General features: G+C 39.8%; 1 protein-coding gene across 2 annotated transcripts; it reads left to right on the top strand.

Moving 5' to 3' along the window:
* Nucleotides 1–11,535: 11,535 nt before the first annotated feature.
* tbx20 (T-box transcription factor 20) lies at nt 11,536–20,295 on the top strand (the record flags this gene model as incomplete). 2 transcript variants are annotated; one of them, XM_083761958.1, is made up of 8 exons in its annotated part: nt 11,536–11,662; nt 12,555–12,795; nt 13,438–13,602; nt 13,913–14,021; nt 17,401–17,559; nt 18,076–18,152; nt 19,619–19,731; nt 19,973–20,295. In XM_083761958.1, the coding sequence occupies 8 exons, from the start codon at nt 11,536–11,538 to the stop codon at nt 20,293–20,295; spliced, it is 1,314 nt and encodes a 437-aa protein (XP_083618084.1). The 2 variants fall into 2 exon arrangements, with proteins under 2 accessions (XP_083618084.1, XP_083618083.1); XM_083761957.1 differs by having other exon boundaries at nt 18,076–18,182.
* Nucleotides 20,296–24,897: the final 4,602 nt, after the last annotated feature.

Genomic DNA, 24,897 nt, shown 5'->3' with positions numbered 1-24,897 from the left:
GTCAGGGGTCAGCCTGTCTGTCTGGGAGCTAATCCTCTGACAACACTCCCCTCCGACCTGTCCTACACTATATGAGCTGGACTGCAGTGGACCAACCGTGCTCTGTGTGTGTGTGTGTGTGTGTGTGTGTGTGTGTGCGCGCATGTGGTGCGTGTGTGTAAATGCCTATTAATTCTGAAATAGTTCTTGTTTCTCGTTGAAAATGAAAGCACACAGATGGGTGGTTTTATAACACTGGAACAAGTGTGTGTGTGTGTGTGTGTGTGTGTGTGTGTGTGTGTGTGTGTGTGTGTGTGTGTGTGTGTGTGTGTGTGTGTGTGTGCGTGCATGCGTGCGTTTGTGCCCATCCATTGTAATTATGGTTGTGCAACAGGACCTCTGAAGACGGGGAGAAAGGGATAGGGTCAAAAGTCACAAAGAAACAGAAGGCTCCAGCCGCATCCATCTATCATCACTCCATCATTCTACACCTCCTTTTTCTGAGAGGTGGAAGTAGGAATTGTCAGCAAACCAACAACAGGGCTATCAACACTTTAGCTCTGTGAAAACATATATATATTTCCCTTCATGAAATTATCACTACGGTTTTCCAAGTTACATATTGACGGCGTACTTGCAAGCTAACGTTTAGACAGGACAAAACCTTGATTTTCATAAACATCTTTCTGTTATATTTCCATCCATTTCCACAGCTTTGTAAAATTGAGTGAATGAAAGGCACTAGATCAGTACCTTTTGGTAAGTACATCTACATGTAAGTACATGTACATGTAAGTACATGTACATGTACAGTAAGTACATGTACATGTAAGTACATGTAAGTACATGTACATGTAGGCTACTAATGAGCACCATTCCATAAATCAGTGACAATTGTTAATTTTAACTCATGTGTAAAACATATGCTTAATTTATTTGTAAAATGTATTTCAAATTCCAATGGCATTTTTGTATGTATACATTCAAAATAGCCTACAACTGAGAGTAGCATAAACTCTCTTCCATAAACTAACCTTTATATTTTACCTCCATATTCATATGGAGCCTTAGTGTGAAAGACACATCTTCAAGAGGAATTCAGAAAAAAATCAATTTCATGTGTTTACAATATATAAAACATTCCCGTGTAGCCATTGATTTGGAATCTTCAGGTCTAAAAGACATTAAATGCTGGAAGAGATCGGTTGACAAAATGGACACAATTTTTATTTGTGTCAAATTCGATTGACGGCATGTGTGACAGTGTGCGATTAGACAGATTGAGGGGTACATGTGTGTTGGATAAGCCTGCAGAGGTGTTACTGTGTTCAGTGACTGTTCCATAGATTTTAGCAGCAGTGTGTCCACTGGGGAGTTTAGAAGATCTTAGCAGCTTGTATGTTCCTCTGGTGACAGATTGTGTGTGTGTGTGTGTGTGTGTGTGTGTGTGTGTGTGTGTGTGTGTGTGTGTGTGCGCGTGTGTGTGTTCATGCGTGTACACATGTGTATGCGCTAGCATGGGCAACGTGTGTATACCCACTTATGGATATATTTATGCTGTATCAGTGACTTTTGCTATTTCTGATTGAAATAGTCTGTAAACTGGGTTAAACTGGCAGTGATGGAGTGTGTTGTCTCTGTTTGGGCATGCATGTCTATGCATCTGTCTTTATCTGTCTGTACTGTATGTATGACTACATGACATGTATATGTTATGTTGTGTTATGTTATGCGTGCGTGCGTGCGTGTATGTGTGCACATGTACAAAAATGCACGTGAGAATCCAGTGAAACTTTGCGGCTGCTTGGTGTTTATTTGACACCTTTGCCGGAGTGCTAATGCTGGAGAAACATTTAACAGCTAAACAGGCTGTCACAAAGGTCACCATGGGGGCCACAACCACACCGAAGCCCAGCACTCCTGCTAAATGCCATGTAACGGTAATGGATGGTGACCACGCAAGGAAAGAGGAAAAGAGGCGAAGGACTAGGGGAAGGTGTGTGAGTGTGTGCATGTGTGCGTGCGTGGGTGTGTGTGTGCGTGTGTGTGTGTGTGTGAGGGGGGGGGGGAGACAGTGCACATGCCCCAATCCCATGCCGGCCCCCTGCCGCGCTGGATGAAAGCTCCCCGACCGGCCGTCGTCGCGGTAACTAATTTGCCAAGATTTTCTGCCTGGCTGGAGGCACGAGGAAGCCTTCCTCTGCCCTCCACCCCCCAAAACACCTCTCCCTCAACACTCCTAACCTTTACATCTTCCTCGTATTCAATTCACCCTGCAAACGGTCAAGAATATAGGTCCCTAAATGTGCATTTTAATCTGTCAAATGAACGATGCTTGTGTTAGTGGAGCAACGTTTCCTGGACAAAATAAGGGTAACGTGCTCTTAACCTTTCAGCTGTACTAGTTTATGAAAGTAAATGTGGCCAGCACTGTTTGGAAAGAGCAAAAATAAGTGAAAGAATAAAAAAGGAAGAAAATAGCAACCCAATTAGCTTCCTTGCATGTACATTATACATTTTGGGCTGAACCACTGTATGTTAGTTTTTGCATGGTGGAAACGTGATCTAATAATGTTCCAACTGAATTTGATCAATTGCCTTGTGTATTGAATTGAGGTAATGTGTAGCCTACAAATACATAGCCAAGTATAGCCAAGTCATCATCATAGTCGTATATTCTCTAATCACAGCTCTATAGCACTCTCCTGGGTTCAGACAGGGTCACTGGCTTGCAAGGGGACATAATCCCTCGCTTGAACCATGACCCACAGCAGCAATTTAATGGGGGTGAATATGGAAAGCTGGGGTCACATCCCCACCAGCTCACTGCAAAGTCAGCTGGCCGATGTGAGAGAGGATGATGATGGATGTTTATGTCCTTCACGACACAGGCATTCCTGTTAGAGATGCAAACACACATATCCACACACCATCTACACACACACACACACACACACGCACGTACACGCACACACACACACACACACACACACACACACACACACACACACACACACGCACGCATTATGCATATGCATACATGCTTGCTCACAAACACAGAGTGCAGTGACACCACCTCAATTATGTACCTGCCTGAGTGGATAAACATGTGGATGAAACACAGTGATCAATAATATTGATGGGGACACTGCCAGGATGCATGATCACTCTATAAATTGACCTGCCAGTCAATATCGTAAGAGGTGGGAGTTTTTTTTTACTCTGCATGCATGCAGATTATTAACAGGCGCACAGGACCTAGGAAAAATAGCAACCAGTGACTGTTTGTGTGTGTGTGTGCAGAATATGTGTGTGATGGTGTTACTAAGTGCTGTTAATACGCAGCAATAACAACCTTTAGGCAACAATAGATGTTTTCTTGTGGCCGTTTGGCTTTTGTCCAGTTCCCTCACTGTTATTTTAGTGGCTCTGTTAATCCTACTTCTGCAGCCTCTCAGCCTATCCAAGACCACGGGGAATTTACAGTACGCCATGAGACGAAAACCCTATAAGAGCTTATAGTTTGCAGGCTGCCTTGCTTTTTCACATTGCCACATGATGTAGTTCACTCTGCAACTCCAAGACATTTCACACTCTATAGCCCTGAACAACTCTGCTTTGAGACATTGTTTCTCAGTTTTCAAGGTTATATTATATACAATTATTTCCAAAGGATTTGCTCAAAAACACAATCTTGTCTGACAGATCTGAGCTCCTGCTTTTCATGATTTGAAAACCAAACAATGAATCGGGGGGGAAAATGCTGATTTTGATTTTGAACTAAAGATACATTTTTTCATGTATTGTGAGTTTTTAGTATTTTCCATGCAATACACGATGAAAGAAGAATCTTTCATAAATTAGGTCCAGAGAGCAGAGCATTTCGGTCCTATAGCGCACAGAACCAGGACTTGTGCTTAGAGATCACGGAGAGGCCCTGGGGGAGGGTTGTGTGAGAAGGGGGGCTCTTTAAGTGAATAAAGGTTGAAGTCAGCCCTACTAATAGGGGCTCTTTGCACATGCTCTTGTTTCGCTCCTCTCACTGGGTTGGCTGTTAGCACCCTGGATCCCTGCTCACCAGCGCTTCCACACTCAGCTGCCGCCTTCATAACCCAGCACTGTAAAATATTGAGCTTTAATTGAACTCAGAAAGTGTACAAATAGAATAGGTCCATTTGTACACTGACACTCTCTGAGTTAGATTTACACTCAGGGTTTACAGTGTACCCACTCCCTCTGAGACACACACGCACACATGCACGCGTATGTACGCATGCACACGTACGCACGTCGCACGCATACGCACGCACGCACGCACGCACACACACACACACACACACACACACACACACACACACACACACGCACGCACGCACACACGTCACACACACATATGTAGACACACACTTACACACACTCGTCTACATACTGTACACATACTTAGGTTTACTCAAATACACACATCTAATAATCTGCATCCTTTCAAACTTGTCTCTGTCTACATATCAAATGTTTATGTATTTAAATGTGCTGATAGACCCTGTTGGAAAATAGTGATTTTGTCATTTCAATCATGACTAGATCAACAGTTCCAAAAGTATTTATATGGATTTTTACATTTTATTTGTGGAGAGGCTTTCACTATCTCAAATTGATTGTTTGGATAATACGTTTTTTTTTCACATACAGTACCATACCATCTTAGATGTCTAATGTTGGAAGAGCATTGTGTCAAGTTTTCCATCTACTTTATTTTTATTTTATCGTTCCTCTGCCCTATATATATATATATATATATGTTATGTTTATTTGGAATCACACCGTAGAAAATCTGCCTACAGTCCTTGGTGGGCAGGACTTAGACACACCTGAACTGATTTAGCCTATAGTCTTTCCTTGATGGTTGAGGCATGCTGGTCTTAACCCTAGATTAGAACACTAAACATCCCTTTTGTCACACCATCACTAAACACGGGTATATTTTAACCAATGTACAATATTCCATAAAAATCTAAATATATTGAAGTACAGAAATACATCTTGGTACACTTACAGAGTGTACCAATATGAATTATTTGAGTAAGCTTTGGGTTTCTGTTATTGTTTCTTTATTTATTTGTGAATGATTTATTACGTTGTTTATGTCTTTTTATTGTTTTCTTTGCCTTGCTCATTAAGCATACAGTATGTGGCAGTCAACCCATGTAAAGAGACATCCAGTAAGATGTATCATCGACCTATATCTCTGGTCCTCATGCATGCTTCATTTAACCCTAACCTTGAGAGAGTAAAAAAATGTTGTGCTCTGAGTTAAATTAACACTCCAGATTTTAGGGTGAGTCTCCAGTCCAAATCCCATTTTAACACAGGCTTTTATATAGCCAAAGTGAAAATCTGTGGAGGTGAAGTGTGGAGTTCTGAAGCGGAGGTCAAACTACTGAAAGGTGAAGTCCACAGTCTAACATGTGGAGATGACTGGCTCCCACCTCACCCATATTTGGTGATGTGAATCTTCGCAGTCTGCCCCCCTCCCCATGGGGGAACCTGGGTCGATCTGGTTTGAAAAACCACTAGACAATTACAGCACTCCTCCTTAAAGGCATGTTAAACCAAGGAGGAGGGCTGCTGCTATATCTAAAACCTGCATCCCACTGTTGGCTTTTAGCACCACGCCCCTACTGCGAAAAAGTCCCACTGACCGTGTGATGCTGCAAAAAGGATTAGGGTGTAACAGTCCTGTGTTTCTCCTTGCTGGGTGTCTGTCACACTCCTTGCCTCCCGACTTGAACACTTATGACACACTCTGGAGTGCCTGTAGATGTGGCATTAATCCTCTTCTTACCATGGTCATCTATTATTCAGCAGCACGGCAAAGTCAAACATTCCCATTTAAAGATGTAACATTTGTTTGACCAGCTGAGTGTCCCAAAGTGATGTAGAGCCTGGGGGTGGGGGTCAGTGAGCAGAAAAGAGTCTGCCCTTTCATGTTCAGAGATGGTATCCTTCTCAATGCCAAGAAAAACCTTCACTTTTAAAATTTCACATTCCCAGCTGCGATCCAATCCAGCAATGTTAAGGTATTTTTGCCATATAGAAGAGAAACTTGAAAACACAGAGGACATAATTCTGACTCTCACATCACAGGAATTGGCAAGTGATGGCATGTGCATGCTGTGCTTGTTCCTTGTGATATTTTTTCCTTTAGTTTTTTTCTCCTTGATGCCCCTTTTCCAGACGTGTTTGGTAAAAGTATTATATATAACTTTGACTTGATTTGTCTTTGACTTTGGAGTGAGAACATGTGGGAGAGACTGCCTTGTATTTGAACTTAACCTGACTGTGCCCCGGGACGGACGTGGCAATTAGCACCAGGAATCAGCTTCAAAAGAAACAACGCAGCATGAAGCTGTTCTAATTAGTCATATGAACCGAGGCAACCACCCAACTGCTGCATGCCACAGGCTCTGGTGAGGAGGAAGATGTGCTGGGGTGCTGCTTTGAGTGTGTGCGTGTGTGTGTGCATGTGTTGAATGCTGCTGTGGGTTGACTCATTGCAGTGCTTAGCAGTAGCCATGTGAGTGAGTCTCTTCCAGATTGTTCTGCTGGATGACAAAGAAAATAAACTCTGCCAAAGTGAGAGTCGAAATTAAAGTTTCTAAATATCTGTTAATGTTATGTCAACTAAAGAATTATTGCTGCCAGTGTGTTTTTGAAGATTTCGGTTCTGGAAAGTTGTTTAGAAATAACTTTCATGGAGAATAAATAAAACTATGAATAGAGAGAGACATGATTTTGGTTTAATGTTCCAGCTTCCAGTTTAGTTTTCAGACTGCTATAGGCATTCGCTTTATTACAATATTCATCATGGACTTTATCACCATTTTTAAACCTGAAAGGACAAAAATTGTTTCCCGAGCCCTTCCAGGCAAATTAAATCTCTTTTGAAAATATATATTTAAATATGGAACTTTGATTGATTGAGGTAGGCTATTAATTGATGTTTTGTGTTGACAATATAGGCATTTCATGAACACATATGATGTGCACAATAAACACAAAAAATAAAGCTGAAGAGCTTATTTCCATTAATCCTTTAGTGTAATGTGTAAGTGTGAATGAGATATGGGTTTATGTGGGCTGGTGTGGTGGTCTGATTCCAATATTTATTCTTCAATCCTATATATCCTACAAATGTACTGGTGGCATGGTCCATAATCCTGAGATGCATGCCACCAATCTCCACCTTGGGGGGAAAATATCTATTAAAACATCCATTTGTTTTAAATAACTGGTTTGGTATTGGTAATACAGACAGTTTCTATATCAAAGATGTTTCTCAGCCTTAAAATGGTAAACTATATGTGGTAAGACATGGATCAATATATCCATGTTTTACCAATAAATAATTGTATGCAGGGATTAATTCTAATCTAACGTTTTCCCATGCATTTCATATAGCGGGCTACTCATTAATTCAAAATCAAACGATCTGTCATTCATCTTAATTGCGGCCACGAACAGTGAAAGTGCTATATTCTTCAAAATTCAAATTAGCTTAGATAATTGTCCCATGTCTGTATATGCCTTTATGCTATCTATATATATATATATATATATATATATATAAAACTATAGCTCCGCCTGCTATCATAATTTCAAAAGCTTGTTTTCAAATAAAACGATTCAACTTATAGCCTATTAGCCTACACATTAAACGGTGTCGTCTCGTATTCCTCTTTGGCCCCTTCAACCCTCTACAGCCTACATGCGAATATTGAGATGTAATGCAGCAGCACCTGCGATAATGGGGATTTACATTGACAAAAACAGACACTTGGATTAAATGTCTCCCTGTAGGCAAATAGTCGCCCCTGCTGTCTGCTCTTTAATCTAGTAAAATATTGCCAGGGAGGTGAATGTGTCGGGTCGGGTGTCGGTCACAACAACAGCCATTTCATTATTGTGGTCCAAAACGTCCCGGGATGCAATTCAATCAAGTGGCGATTATTTTTCCTCAAATTCCACTCTGCTGGGAATTGGTTGTCGTTTGTTGCTGACCTTTCGCGCTGTGTCCATTTATCCGACGAAAACTAATTGTTAAGATCGTTTCATCGTCATACCCCTGAGTGGTGTGGTTTGTGGGCTAACAGAATGGGCTATCACCTATATCTTGTTATATCTTGCACAGAAAATATAGAGATGTGTTGCAGGGAGAGCTTTGCAACAGCAAATGGGATGAGCAGTCGGGTGATAAAGGAGTCAAAGCCAAATAGGCTATATTTGTAGGCTAAATATAGGCCTCATATAGCAATTAAATCCGTCTGTGATTAAAGAAAATGATGGTGAATGCACTTTTTCCAATTCATGCCTGCCCTAGTTCCACTATTTAAAATGCAAATACACATTTGTTATAGGTTTGATGTAGGCCTATGGATGCATGAATATATTCATATAGCCTATTATTAGTATGAATATAATTCTATATTATTAATAGGCCTATATAGTAGAATATTGTTATTATCATCATGCACCACCACCATTTTAGTAATTATTATTAATAAACAGTGATATAGGATAATATAATTGCTAAACAAAGCGTAAGAGGCACCGGTCTGTCATTTGATTTAAATTCACTATAGGCGCCGCTAGAGAACACCTGCAGGTGCAGTGGTTCCCAAAGTGGGGTCCGGGATCCAATAGGGGTCCTTAAGAGAGTTTCAGGGGGTCCCCAGCTAAATGATAATTATAGGAACCAAATGGACCCTTATGGGTCTGTAACTCAGAGTGTACAAATGGAACCAAACGCACCCTGACGGGTCCACATGGTTCCATTTGTACAATGGGGTCCCAGAGATAGAAATGCCATTATATGGGGCACTGATAGTCTAAATCATGTCAAACTGGGGGTCCTTGAAATTAAACGGGTTGAGAATCACTGCTACAATGGGGGTCCCTGGCATATCTCTTCAAATGGGGGTCCGCGAGCTATAATTAGTGTAATTTGGGGGTCCTTGACATGAAAAAGTATGCACTAACCTAGTGGACCTTGAGATGTTTCCAAATCAGCTTTAAAAGGCCACGGGTCCAATCACAACTAATCTGGCCGCGGAATTCGGCTCATAAATATTCTTTACATTTATAGCCTACTAACCTGAAAAGGGGCTTTTCGGTCTGGCGGGCGATTTACAGTTTTCGCAGTCATTTGGATGTGAAGACAAATCAATCTGTCAATCATTCCCATTATTTGAGGTTATTCTATATAGTCCTAGGCTATATGGCTGTTTCTTTAAGGGGTGGCTTTTGGCCGCCAGTACACCGGCCCCCAAAGTGTGAATAATATTCGGTAAGGAGTTACGCTAAGTGGGAAAGCTTTTAGCACATTATCCACTGGCAATTGCAAGGTAATCTAATTTGCCAGCACAGGTCCCTTATTAAATATCTGCAGCATCGGATTTGCATTCGGGAGTCGCCTAATGGGTTTAGTGGCCCGTGGATCTCCGGGCTTGTGTTTATGTAAGCACCATCTCTACAGGAGAGTGAGTGACATTGAGGATGAGAGCAGATCCACTCCAGCCTCACAGAAAAGTCACGCGTCAGCGGTTTCCAAACGCAGGCAATATATGCTATATAGGCCTGCATGGCCGATATGCTATAGTGCGACAATTAAGTGCAACAAAATCCAACACCTTAAGGATCAGAAGGACATGGGTTGAAGAAGGGCAACGAGAAGATGACCAAAATATAGCCTTATATAAGATCTGAGGTCATGTTATAATAACAGGATATTTAATACCATGATGCACGTAGCCTGGTCGTATAGGCCTATTTTGCTAACATATACAGACTAGTCAAACAATAAGATATTTCTAGGGAAAAAAATATATATATTTCAGTGTGTCGGCTGTCGGCTATGGGATCAGTTATTCAATCAGGATTATTCAATAACTATAATAGCAGGGTTGCTTTACTCAGTTCTGAGATCGGCTTATTATGTCACCTATATGTGAGTAAATGTTTGTCGCGCCGCGCGTGTGTGCAACTGTGTGCTGCATGCATGTGCACTGTGCGCACTGCAGCCCTTAGTGAGGAAAAAACAGTTGGATAATGCGCGCTCAGAAGACATGGCCTGATGTGACGTCTAGACAGGATTTCAGTCCCTATCAAGTTAAAAGGGAGTTCTTGTTCATTCCATTCTTTAAAGTTTGCTTTGATATAAAATCAGTCTAAAGACGGTAAAGGTTAGGCACGTGCATTTCTTACGCCACGGTAGCCTATTGCATATGTCACGAATCTCATGCAGCATTGCTGATAGACTATAATATAGCCTAATAATAATAATAATAAACAACAATGTTGATGATGATAATAATAATAATCAACAGAATTGTTCTTGTTGTTGTTGTATAGCCGTATACTTCGTTATAGTTATAATTATACACGCACAAATTATAAAAAATGTTTAACAAGCAAAGTTGTGGCTCGTGCATAAACCCTGGTCTGGGCATGTGGTTCCTGTTATTTAGTGAAAGCGGAGGGGGAGAAGGCACAGATTAGGGGCTCACTGGTGTGTGTCATAGAGGGGATTAACCCAGGACTGCTGCCCCTTGCACTCAATAAGGCTCCAGTGTGTGTCTGTGGCACAGTCTCTGAATACAGCGATAACCAGGCCAACAATATTCTTACACAAGTGCATGAGCTGCAGCATCACCTGACGTCTTGGAGAATGCCGTTCAACAAGCTGATATAGGCTGCAGGCCTGCGCTGCGTGCGTGTAACTTACAGACAGAGTTTTATATAGGCTCTAATATATATATATATATATATATTACTATTTATACAGTAACATTAGCGTTCACTTCATTTAAGTCTAAAAATGTATAGACAGTCTCAGAGTTATACCGGGACTTTTCTGTCGACATTTGACACAAAATATACATTGCTGCATGAGCATCTCTTGTGTTCAATAATGTCATCGCGTGATTTGCAATATGTCACTTGTCATTTCATCATAATCACCTGTTTGCGACAAGTGCACGAACAGGTCTAGTATGGACAACGTTGTTTTGAGAAATTGAGAAAAATCGATCGATATATATAGAGCTATCTATCGCGTTGCGCCTATCGGGTTTTTCGGCAATGTGTGGTTGGAGACGGAAAAGAAGTTAATTGGTTCTTCAGCTATCAAGAGTTACTATTCCGTCTGTGGGACAGTGGAAATCATGACGTCGATGCCGACGTAGCGATTGGTTGTGCGCGATAGCGATGGAGGGGGACTGGAATTAAGAGGAGGGCGAAGATTCAATGTTCCCAATGACCATTTGGCTGGAGAGCTGGAAGCGCATGCAGGAAGAACGCGATGAAGCCAGTCTTCTAATGATGCAACAGACAAGCAGAAGAAAGGAGACCAACGTTATAAATAAATCTGACCATTTAGCCTAACAGTATCCGAGGTCGAGGGAAAGAAATTGCGCAAGGTTTTTAGCCGGGGACGCGAGAGACGAAGCGAGCTGTTCAAGCTTTTGGAAGAAGATCATTTTCAGTTATCCTATCCCCATCATGGAGTACACTTCCTCGCCGAAACCGCAGCTCTCATCTCGGGCAAATGCATTTTCTATAGCCGCTCTCATGTCAAGTGGGAAACCCAAGGAGAAGGAGACGGAGGAAAACACCATCAAACCTCTCGGTAATTTTTTTTAGGCCATGCAGCGGTCAAAACTGCGCAACTCAATTAAGTTAAGAGTTTAGATAGGCTATATTTTAAATAATAGCTTTCTATAAATTCCTCAATATGCCACAATATATTAGGCTATTTATTTAAGAGCTATATCCTATATGTTGGGCTATCCGATGAGCCTGTGCAAGACAATAAAGTCAGATCTAGGCGATCATCTTTCATCACTAAACTTTCCTAAACTTTCAAAACGAAAAATCAAAAAAAAAAAAAAAACATTCCTAAAATCACTGACTATGGTGGTGCATTTTGCCTTCAGAATATCTATAACTTGACATTAAATGAAATCAAATGTAGACTATAAGACTATAGCCTAATGCTGACATGTTCACTATATGTCTTCCATATCCTTTTTTTATTTAAAATTGATTGGGTCAGGTAGTTATTTTAAATTCTAGACAAAGCCATACACACATATATGCTATACAAGTTGCATTTTATTTGTACAATCAGATTATATAGTCTTTTCAACATGATGTCATGTCATTTATTGTATTTAAACTGCACACATTATTTTCCTATTATTTAAGCTATAATGCCTTTTATTTTATTTTATTATTAGTCTCATTATATTATTCTATATTAGTCTTATTATATTATTAGCCAAATTATCAAACTTCAATGATGTTCATTTTCTTTAAACGATGGCCTCACAGGCCTATATGAATTCAATAGATATATAGGCTGACAGAAATAATAATAACATTGATAATAATAATAATAATGTTATTAAGGAAATTGTCACAAGAAATAGGCAACATTTCCGTACAGCTTCTCTTATTCACATCAGTCATCACAACTATACATGAAAACAAATAGCTGTTATGTTTTTGCATCTCTGAAGAGCAATTTGTAGAGAAGTCCTCTGCGTGCAGCCAGGGTCTGGGTGAGCTGTCATCCTTGGACGGACACGGGGGAGACTTCAGCGGGAGCGCGCCCACAGTGTGCACGGAGCCGCTCATTCCCACCACTCCCAGCGTCCCTAGCGAGGAAATGGCCAAGATCTCCTGCACCCTCGAGACCAAGGAACTCTGGGACAAGTTCCATGATCTCGGCACTGAGATGATCATTACCAAGTCTGGAAGGTAAACATTCTCCCACCACCATAAATGATGATGCTAATTGGGTGTGGGTGTATGATTTAATATAATAGTGATAAATACAAATAAAATATAGGCTACAACAATAGTCAGACACAATATATATATATATAGGCTACTTATATATGAAACATTTATCTCCTGTTTGAATGCAATGTGATGATTAACCAAAGTAGCTAATTGGTCGTGACTCGTCATTGGTTGTATAGCCTCCTAGCCTATACTGAACCAGGTGAACCTCATCGACTTTTTTCTTTTTAGTTTCTACAATTCTTTCTCACTAGTGGGTATCTTCAGATATCGCCTATATTAACACACACACGCATGCATGCTGAATATTATAAAGTTACAAGCATATACAAGAAAAGAAACACAAAATATACAACTTCAAGTAAAAATAAAAAGACGCGTGGGTTTAGGCTATATGGACTATAATTCGAGAACGATAACGATTCATGCTGGGGAAAAGGAATGTGGGCTCAAAACACGCCTGCATGCCTACAGCATAATCTTTTGTTTTACTTTCCCCGAGTTTATATATAGCCTATAAATATTTCTCTGTAAGGGAGATCGGTGGCCGGAATCATTTTGTTAAGCGTCTGTCCTGTCCTCCCTTAATTCCAACAGAAGAATGTTCCCCACCATCCGCGTGTCATTCTCCGGGGTGGACCCGGACGCCAAATATATCGTTCTGATGGACATCGTTCCGGTCGACAACAAACGGTACCGCTATGCGTACCACAGGTCATCGTGGCTGGTGGCGGGGAAAGCCGACCCACCTCTCCCTGCAAGGTGGGCAACAATGTTCCATAATACCCACGTCACATCAACACGCTTCATTTGAGCGTCTAAACAATGTGGTGCATGTGAAAGTATTAATGTATAGCCTACTTGTGTGTAAATCAGGCAGAACGTCTTTGATAGCAAACATTACACAAGTTCAGCGCTATACGCGCACTAATAGCCTACAATAGTTGCAGGGTTAGTTGATTGTGTGCACTCTTTGGGGAGTAGAAGAGTGCATACAGTAGGCTATAGCATATAGGCCTACAGTGCAGGCCTAACTATACATTATTTAATTAAATTATTTTCTTATTCCCAGATTATATGTGCACCCCGACTCGCCATTTACGGGAGAACAGCTCCTAAAACAAATGGTGTCATTCGAGAAAGTCAAACTCACGAACAACGAACTGGACCAACATGGACATGTAAGTTTCTGATTTTCTGTAGCCATACGGCAACAATCACAGCAATATTTGGGCTACATTTTGTAATGGATCGCCTTTAGTTTGGTCTGCTGCTGCTCATGGTTATTCCGATGAAGTTATGACTCATAATTTATGAGTATATAGGCCTATGCTGCGCAACAATACAACAGAGAAAATACTACTTTGGATAGTCATGTTGTCAGACTGCAAGATATTTGTGACACAATTTTATATATTATATTATATATTTATATATCCCTTTCCTAAACGATTTGACTAAGAGCAATTTGCTCTGTAATATCCTGTCACTGTAAATGAATCCATTCATTGGGTAATATTTAGGAAATGTACAAATTACATCGAATACTTTTCAAAAATGTCCTGCCTTTGCCCCTTTTGTTTCTCTGATTTTTTTCAGTTTCAAATGACAATGGAATCTGCCATTGTTTAGAACGAAATAGCCTTATTTAATGAAGATATCAATACAAATTTAAATTAAACCATGGATTGTCAATAAATAGCCTATAATACAAATTATATATATATATACTTTACATTTTCATATATTTTACATATTATATTTACTTTACATTTTCATATATTTTACATATTATATTTACATATATTTTACATTTTCCTGGTTTGATACATGTCACGTTTATATTTGACTGGAAAATAACTTCCTGATAATTCAAAATAAATGTGTTTACATCTAAACACATTTTAAATTGCACTTTAAAAAAAGCTGCATCCTCTGTATTTAAGCATTACATTAAGCTAAAAAATAAATAAGTAAAATCATAACAGATCAACATTGTATCCGTGATACAAAACAAAGGTATACTATAAACCATATAAAATAATAAAGTCATTTGCAACATTTTTTCTTGAGTCAGTCTTAACCCCCTCTGACTTTCAAGGGACAACATATTCATTAAATCATAATTTAAATTTAAATTTTCAGCAGGTGACACTAGTTTGCACAATAGTATAAATTAATGATGAACCTTTATTGTATAGTGTTAATAGTGTTATGTTAACTATATTGAATCACATTTGTGGAAAAACATGAATAGGTCTATTATTCTCTTATTTTTCCTGGAAATGTATGTGACAACAAACAATAAATCTCAGTCCAGTAGCCAAATCTTTGTTTTCAAGTCTTTACAACCCCCAAAAAACAATTAATTTCCCTATTTCTGAATATAATTCTCACAACACATTGATTTAAATATGTTTTGCATTATTTTTTATAATAATAATAATAAAGCAATTGAATAATAATAATTTGTTAATAATAACAAATTGTGAAAAGTGCGAAAGGTATAACAAAGGAGCCTTCATGAGTCAGAAAACACAGACAGAAGTGACTGAGAAAAGCAAGACTTCTTGTCTAGAGCAGAGCAACAATCCATGATAACATTGTTTTGATAGAAAATAACATTTACTTTCATCTGTAGGACACAGTAATGCCTTCATTTATTCCTATATTAACTTCCTATATGCTGCCTCTGAGTCAGAGAAAATCTTTGACTGTATCTCATGGATAAAGTACAGTGTTCACTATAGTGTTCACAGACAGCCTTTATTTGAATCATGAATTTACACAGAGTCGCTATATAGCATCTTATAGACCGGCACATCTGACTAAATATAAAACAAATAGGGCATGATTCCTAGTATACATAAACGGTTGTTAGTGCATGTATAGCACAAAGTCCCCATCTTGATTCCAGAGTTTTGACGAGTTGTCATCTCTCTCTACAGTAACATTCAACTTGCCAGTCTCTACTTGTCCTGGCTGTTATCGCACAAATTCTATATAAATAAATAAACTAATAATTGTAATGCATTTATTATACAATATGAAGGTTAGATTTATTCTATGAAGACACTGCGTCTCTCTACAGTGCCACAAGACACTGAGGTCAGGGCTGAATTCTTGGCTGGAGCACTGTTTATGACAATCACAGTCTAGTGTATATACACAAATGCTTCACTCATTCAGACTCGCTAACTTCCCATAGAGGGAAACAAAAAAAGGGCCGTCAATTATTTTCCGGAGCGAGCGGTAAAATATAGGAGTAACTATAGAACACAACACAGACTTTACTATTATGTGACGTCCATGACAACCATGCATAGCTGAATTATTAGCCTACTGTCAAACAGATAAACAGAGCCATGGTCTTCATCAGAGAGAGCGGCAGAGGGTGAATGTCTTACACGTACAGCGATGCTGTAGTGTTAACATGTTTATCTTTTCACACTCTTCTCTCTCTCCATCTATACTCCTCCCACTCTGCCACTCTTCTTGTGTCCAGCCATGCCAGCTAGCTCTGCCTGTTTTTCCCCCCACTCCTCTCCTCTCTGTTTTTTCCTCTCTCTTTCAGTAAGGCACTTATTCCATTCTCTATAATTATTTTATTCTCTCTCACTTCCCCCCACATATTTTCTGATTCACAGCATCACAGCAAGACATTCACCTCCTCTGTTCGCTCGGATGAAAACCATGTCTTCTTTATCTGTTTGACAGTAATTCAGCTATGTGGCTGACGGAGGCATTTGCGGGATGTCTGAATAATTTCATCTATGAAATAGGTGAACAATACAAAAAGAGGAACCATTCTAGTGAAAAGCATAATTTGCAGCATATTTATATTTTTTATTTTAAAATATTAAAATTGTATATAATTTAATTAGATTTTCTTCTAAAATGGGTGCCCACATTGGATTGGTTCCACTCGGAATGTTCTGATCGGACTGGATTTAGTTAAAAAATAAAAATAAAAAATCCTTGCAAACCGGAGTCACTTATTGTTTAAGCAACAATCCACAAATTACAGAATAATTACCGAACTACATCAAAGATGCAGGCGGTGCAGCAATTTAGAGAGACCACCTCCAACAATGTGCTATAATTATTGTAGTAATTACTCATTTAACTTGGTCAAAATAACAAATGACTCATTAAAAGGATACTCCTCCTCTCCTAATCCTTTGCATGCCGAAAGAACCAAGAAGTAGCAGTCTAATTTTACATTTTGAATTGATTTTAGTGAAAGTATAATCAGTATCTAACCTTGATGCAGCATCACTCATACTATATTGGATGGATAAAAGCATCCATCAAACTGATTACTATATTATTTATAAGGCATATATCCTTATTATTCAATCTTCACTTGTGTCTCTCTGTCTCTAACTCTACTTTATAATCCATCTACATTGTTCTTGTACTGTATCTGTCTGTGCCTTGAAACTCTGCATTGACAATATGACTAGACAGACACCATTGGTGAATATCTTTCAATATTTGTATTCCTGAAGACAATACTGATTCTGATAGTCATTATTCTAGTCATTATTCTCCAACCAGATCATTCTCAACTCCATGCACAAGTACCAACCACGTTGCCACATCATTAAGAAGAAGGACCACACTGCCTCCCTGCTCAACTTGAAATCTGAAGAGTTTCGCACCTTTGTCTTCACTGAGACAGTCTTCACTGCAGTCACAGCATATCAGAACCAGCTGGTGAGTAACTTTAAAAAGTGTTCACCACTAAAGGCTTGAAGAGAGATGAAATCAACAAACCTTCTCAAATGACCTCAAAGTGAGAAACAGAAAGTTGTTGTTTTTAAATACATTTTGTACATACATACATATATGTACATATGTACTTTTGAAATTATTCAGCAACTTTCGGCCGTATTAACATACATTACATGCATATGAATTTACAATTTAGGCATTTAGTAAGCGCAGATCTTATAGAGCCACTTGTGAGATCGGAGCAAAAGTGTAAACACAAATGTATACGTTAAATAGAATGACCTTTTGAGCCAGACACGTTAAAGCTGACCTCCTTGGTGTGCCGAAAAACTGTACATTCTCCAGATTAAGACCAGATTAAGATAATCAGATTAAAGAAAACAAAAACAAAAACAGAGGTTTAAAGACAAAGAGAGTGAGAGAGAGAGAGAGAGAGAGAGAGAGAGAGAGAAGAAAAATGATGTGTAAATCAGTGTATGGGGCCTATGTGTTTTCCAGATAACCAAGCTGAAGATCGACAGTAACCCGTTCGCCAAAGGCTTCCGGGACTCCTCGCGGCTGACAGACATGGAGAGGTACAGGGAATTCTTGGTTCTCCACTGTTTGTTCATTTCTGTCCCCAGAACCTCTGATAAGATATAACACTGAACAAATGGGAGTGATGAGTTGGTTTGCACTGACTGATAAAAGCTATTCATTAGGTTTAAGAGTTTGTTGCGCAGATTTCGCTATGTGTGTTTATGTGTCCACATGGGAGGTGTTGAGAGAGACATGGTGGATCAGTCACCAATGCTCACCATGCAGTTTTCAAGACTTTCCCCACACATACGTACACTATATACACATTATTGATTACACATATGCATGCATTGGTGCAATGCATGCAACCCATGCATGCACGCACGCTCGCTCACACACACCCACACGCCATACTCAAAGGAGCAATCGAAAATATTTTATGTCCTTGGGAAGAAAAACCACTTCTCGTAATTCCTGATTCCTGCACTATGCTGCCAAAATCACCTGACAGAATCAAACCATCAGCCCATTCCCCTCAATCAAACACCCAAAGTCAAAGACTGCCACAACAGAACCAGACAAAAAACTCCTTTCTCTCTGTCTCCCTCCCTCTGTGCCATTCTCTTTTTGAGGGCTGTGAATTAGATCTGATCAATTGATCTACAGGGAGCTACAGAAATCACATTAGTCTGGAGTCGGCCACTGCACTAAAACACAGTGTAATTCAATTGGCTGTGGTGACTGATTGAAACCAGCTTGCCCCGCCCTCATCTCCCCCATCCCTCCTGCCCTGCATTGTAGGGATTGGGGTGGCCTCTGTACCAGACAGGCCCAGCGCTGATAAAAACACACACATTTGTACTGCTTCGCTGACAGATATTGCACTTTCCTAACCTAATTGGTGGGAGGGGGGGCTAATGTGGACGCATGGCTCTTATGATGCAGACCACTCCTTGCCTCCTCTCTGTCCAACCACACACATAGCCTCCCCCACAATTTCTGTCACTGTGTTTAAAGGCCTGTCTGACAAGACTCAAATGAGCTAATGTGTTTTTCAGAAGAGTGCATACAAAAACATCTATGCAATCTACAGGGCATATACAAATAATAGTATAAACATCACACTGTGTGAAGTGAGGGGCGCTCTTATCATCATACATCACCTCATTCCGGCCAATTAGAATTTGTGTCCTCACCTTCGTCTTCAATGTTTGTGTTTGTGTTGTGTAGCGACACACTCAAAACTGGCCATTCATTATCAATGGCATTTAATGTTTGTGTTGGGACAATGACGTAAAACTGGCCATTCATTATCAATGGCATTTCATGTTTGTGTTAGGACAAAGTTTGTGTTTACACGCACCCTCAAAGCTGCTGCACATAGGAGCCCCTCAAAAAATGGTTTAGCATTGGCAAATGTCTACTCATCAATATAAATATAGCTTAGCATAAATGTATTAAAATGAAAATCTTAAATGAAAGCAGAGATATATTTTGGGTGTCTGTTTGGCTTTTGCTGCAGGGAAAGTGTTGAGAGTTTGATCCACAAGCACTCGTACGCACGGTCGCCAATCCGTACGTACGCAGGAGATGACGATAACCTAGGAGAAGATGGACATTCGGCACTCGCCAGGGGTATGGGCCTGTCACACATTGATGTACTGTATTCACATGAAACCTCTTTAAAAAAGATAATGCATAGCATGTTTAAACGCACGCACACACACACACACACACACACACACACACACACACACACACACACACACACACACACACACACACACACACACACACACACACACACACACACACACACACACACACACACACACACACACACACACTAATTCATCCTCTGTTACCCCCCATGCAGGCTCAGCGTTCACTGCCTCAGACAACCTCTCCCTGAGCTCCTGGGTGACCACCACATCTGGATTCCCTGGCTTCCAGCATCCCCAGTCCCTCTCAGCCATGGGTGGCACCACCTCTCTGCCCCACCCCATCCAGGGATCTCTGCCCCCCTACAGCCGCCTGGGCATGCCCCTGACGCCCACCGCGCTGGGTACTATGCAGGGCAGTGGGCCCTCCTTCCCTTCCTTCCACATGCCTCGTTACCACCACTACTTCCAGCAGGGCCCATACGCCGCCATCCAGGGACTACGTCACTCTTCCACTGTTATGACCCCTTTCGTATGATTTTCATCCTGGGTTACAGACAGGCTGCATATCTGGTTGAACCCTCAATCCAGTGGTCATTCCCAGTACAAAGACAGCATCGTAAATTCTGCCACCCTGAGTCATTATCACTTTCATGTTTTCTTTCGTGGTCTTTGTAAATACTTCACCCATGACAACCGAGGTGACTTTAACAATCTGGAGAGGCTGTGGCATGCTACCAGCTATATCAGAGAGAGGGATTGTGATTCTCTCAGGACCTGCTGAAACCAGGTCCAGTGGTTGCTAGCTATGAAGACCATGGCAATGTGTAAACACCAGTGATTTTGTAAAAAAAAAGAAAAGAAAAAGAAGAAAAAAAAACATATCAAGATGTCAGTGGGAGTAAAAAACTAAACTAAATGCAAAACAAAATATTGGACTTTGGCCCTGGCTACAAAGGTGGGCTGAATAAATTATTGGTTATTGCCTCCGGAGGCATTTGCTGAGCCTCATTTGATAGAGCAAACTTTGTGACTCTAAACACAACAGCGATTGAACAGTGACTACAGACTATATGGTTTCAGCTCAGCCTCTAAAGAGCTAGGGAAGCCAATGTTGTGGAACAAGTGTTGCGTCGTTCTGCCATCACTAGGCAAAACCACTCATTTTGGAAAGCATCCTCTCACCTCAACTTATAGTCTGGACAAAGGATCCCATGGACAAATATGTGCATTTTATGTCCAATAACAGTGGACGAACAAGTGAAAACCATATTGCAGAGGTTTTAAAACATATACTGTGGAGGGTGAGCAGTCATCTCTCCCTTTTCTTTGAAGCCCGACATGTGTACTGTACAGTGCAAAATGAAACCAAAAGTTCTGTTGAAATTTTTGATAAGTGTATAATAGAATGCAATGTACAAAGATGCAAGTGTTACATGTACTCATTGGAAATCCTCACTATAGAGTGCCAAATCATAGGACGCATGCCACCCCGCAGTAGACAAATACGTTGGGGAAACTTTGAGATAACAATACCTTAAAACAGGGTTTTAGGTTTTTTGCACCACTGGCAAATATACATTTAGCTGGAAAATGGTCACATTTCAGTTTATTCAGTTTGTAAATATATAATTATAAACTGAAACTACCGGAAAATATAGCCATTCTTGGCATCATTGCAGTATTCCCAGTGCTGGTGTGAAATTGTTGTAGCTGAGCACATTAACTATTTTCACTGGTTTGAAGGGAAATTGAGAGAATTTATAGGGTCTTGTAGTTTTAAAACCCCTCTCAAATCCGCCTAGAAAAGCAAGCAGATTATTCTTGTTTTGCCGTATCGATGACAAACCCGCTATCAGTCTCTATGGCCTGTGTTAGCACACAAATCTACTGTATGGCTGGCTGATGCTGTGCACCAACAGCACACCTGTTAAATAATTACTCTCTGGTGCCTCATTTAGAGCACGGGAGAAAAGAGAAGAGCAGGTCGTTGCACTGGTCCTATAAGCCTCCCACTAAAGACTAAAGGGTCCAGGTGCATTACAATTTGAATACTGATAGTGGAAATTTACTGGACAGTAGGAAAAACACATATTAAGGCAGCTCATTTTTTTAATACAGTATACTAATAAAAAAGTATTGTGTGCAATGTTGCTTTTTTAATAGTTGATTAGCAGTACCTGCATTTTGAAATCTGTGAGCATTGAACTATTGTTATTATGCCAGTAAGCGGGGTTCCCTTTTTATTCAGTCCAAAGAATTACATTAACTTCATTTGTTTAAAAATATATAAAAATAAAGGCACCAACTGTGTCTGTTTGACAGTAGGTAGTAAGGTGGGCAATGAGAACTGTGATGGCATGGGTTGGGAGATGCGGTGGGAAAACAACATTGTATAACAGATGATGAAATGCCAACATAGTGCTATTCCACATGAACACAGATGTAAGAACAGTATTGTGTCAATGTTGCAGTTTGACTTGCTGTGACTGTTTAGGTTTGTTACAGTACAAACTGATGATTGAACACGGGATGCTACATTTTCTATGACCCCTTGCATATAATTTGAATGCAAGCAGATTTTAATTTTAACTCACCAAAGCCATCAAACAAACAAGACACAGAGAAGATGTTTTCTTTACCATAGGAAATCTAAGCCTGGTATGCCAGCTATTGTTTTCATTGTACAATTATAATATATGGAATTTGCGTAAATGTAAATGCAAAACACTTCATCATCAACGACAATGTTACGCACATCATGATTTTTTCCCACTGAAAATAATTGGCTTTCATGCATTTTTGTTTTACTTTGTATGTCATTTGTAATCTAAATATGACATCTTCTAATGAGGTTGTTTTTTGATTATTTTAATGTGCAATATATTTATTTCGCTCTCTGAAAATGTTTAATGTATTATGCGCATTTAAAGAGTTATTTGTAAACCTTGAAGAATATATATCACCACCCAAAGATTTTGAGTTATGTGTTCAATCATTATCATATAAAGTAGGCAGCGTACATACAAATTAAACAATAAGTTAGAGTGTATGAGTTGAAAAATATTTTTACTGAAATAATGTGAACCCACAATACTGAGTGATATTTAACAAGACAATTATTATTATATTAACCTATAACGTCATGAGGATGATCTGTTTTAGTAGAACACTGAAAGATGAATGCAATTCTGCAATGATACTAAATAAGGATATTACTCCCCATCTCAAAGCACCATTACTGTGCAAAAACAAAACAACAACAACAAAAACATCCAACTCATTACTCAATGTGCATTTTTACTCTGAATGTTTGTGGTTCAAGTTTTCAATTGTATGTTGAGCAATTGCAATGGACTTCATTCAATGTAAAACAATCCTATAACAAAATACATACATAAATGGATGCACCTGGGACGTATCCTCAGTGATATCCCAAGGTCATCGGGGTTTCGGGTCTCGCAACATCATACCCCTCACTCAGGTGACCCAGCCGGGAGTGATCAAGTCCCGACTTACGTCCCAGTAGCTACCCTCGATAAGTCCCATTAGGGAAAAACCAGGGCCACACAATCCATTCCTCCTGAACTACTCTGCCAGGACTGGGAGGTACCATTCTGGCACATGGAACAAACATCTCAAAATAGCCTTGCTGTTTCATCAGCTATGTTCCTCAGGCCTCACAAGCTAATACTCTACCGCCACCTAGTGCTACATTTGCTGAAATTACTCTAGTTATTTTGCAAAGAATCAAAAACATAGTCAGATGAGTTAAATAAATAAATAAATGAAACTAATAGGCCGTTGTACCTACATTTCTTTGACAGAAGGTATAATAAATCCAATGACAGACCCACTCTCACCGACATATACTGTAATCTCTTATCTTTATAACATCCAACGGTTCTTTGCACAAAGATGGCTTATACTAGAATGATAAACACATTTTGCAGTCATTAATTTATTGTAAGTAATTAAGTAAGTAACGTTTATTTATAGAGCACCTTTCACAGACAATTACAATTACAATTGTAGTCACTTCACTATCACTTTGCTTAATGTCATAGGCCTACAGTATTTCCAAAATGGTAAGGAATTGATATAAAGTTACAGTACAGTATATAGGCAAAAGATAATGTGTTTTGGGCATAATGCTTCATGAAAAGGGGCATTGTCAAGGATTTCCAACAAGTTCAACTCATAATTAGGGCAGTGGTCTCTGATCAACACTGCTGTGGCCTGATCGAGTTACCATGCTGTTCTCAGAATGAATTAATATTACACCACATTCTCTCATATTTTCAAAATGCAACAACCAACTATAACAACTATTGTGCTGTATCACACACACACACACACACACACACACACACACACACACACACACACACACACACACACGTCTATCACCAGAAGCATCACCCGCCACCACAGGCAAACCAACGGATCGATGGCTGGACGTTAGTCACCGTTTCACCAGGAAGGAGGGACCACTTCTACCCTGATAAGAATCAGTTACATCCCTTGTAAATAAATAAATAAACAAATAAATAACATCCAGTGCAGCACTGATTGGATTAAAGGGATAGGGGAAGGGCAGACAGGCCACCGTGAGGTATGGCCAAGCAAATTGGAGCCAACAGTTGGGTTAGAGAGTCCATTTTGGGGCATCACAGGCATAATTTACACAGTGAGGAACGCAAGCTGAATCTAATGTCATTTCCATCAATTTTGCATTTTGGCCCCCAACTCCCCCCTCTGGCTTTTAGCGGTCGTTTGCATCGTCTGGCGGAGGCCAGTCGGTGTGCATTACAATGTTGGAGGCGGCATTTAGCACTGTACAAGAGTGAGATAGTTATCTATGGTGTGGTAACTGGCTGCATGGTGGTTGGAAGTGCATGGCTATTAAATAGCTGTGTCATCCAAAAACAGTCAGTATTTAGTAACAGCTTCAACTTTTTTTTCTTAGTGATTATTCTATCGATTTCTTTTTTGATTAACTGAATAATCAAGAAGCACAGTTTATTATTTATTTTTTTACCATTTTTATATACCAACGAATCAATTAAGCATAATTTACAATTTAGGCATTTAGCAGACGCTCTTAATCCAGAGTGATTTATTTGTATACTTTGTCACA

The sequence above is a fragment of the Protomyctophum parallelum genome (assembly GCF_964188405.1).
Source record: "Protomyctophum parallelum genome assembly, chromosome: 3".
Taxonomy (NCBI): Eukaryota; Metazoa; Chordata; class Actinopteri; order Myctophiformes; family Myctophidae; genus Protomyctophum; species Protomyctophum parallelum.
Note: the sequence above shows the minus strand (reverse complement) of the source record. Positions and strands in the feature narration are given on the sequence as shown.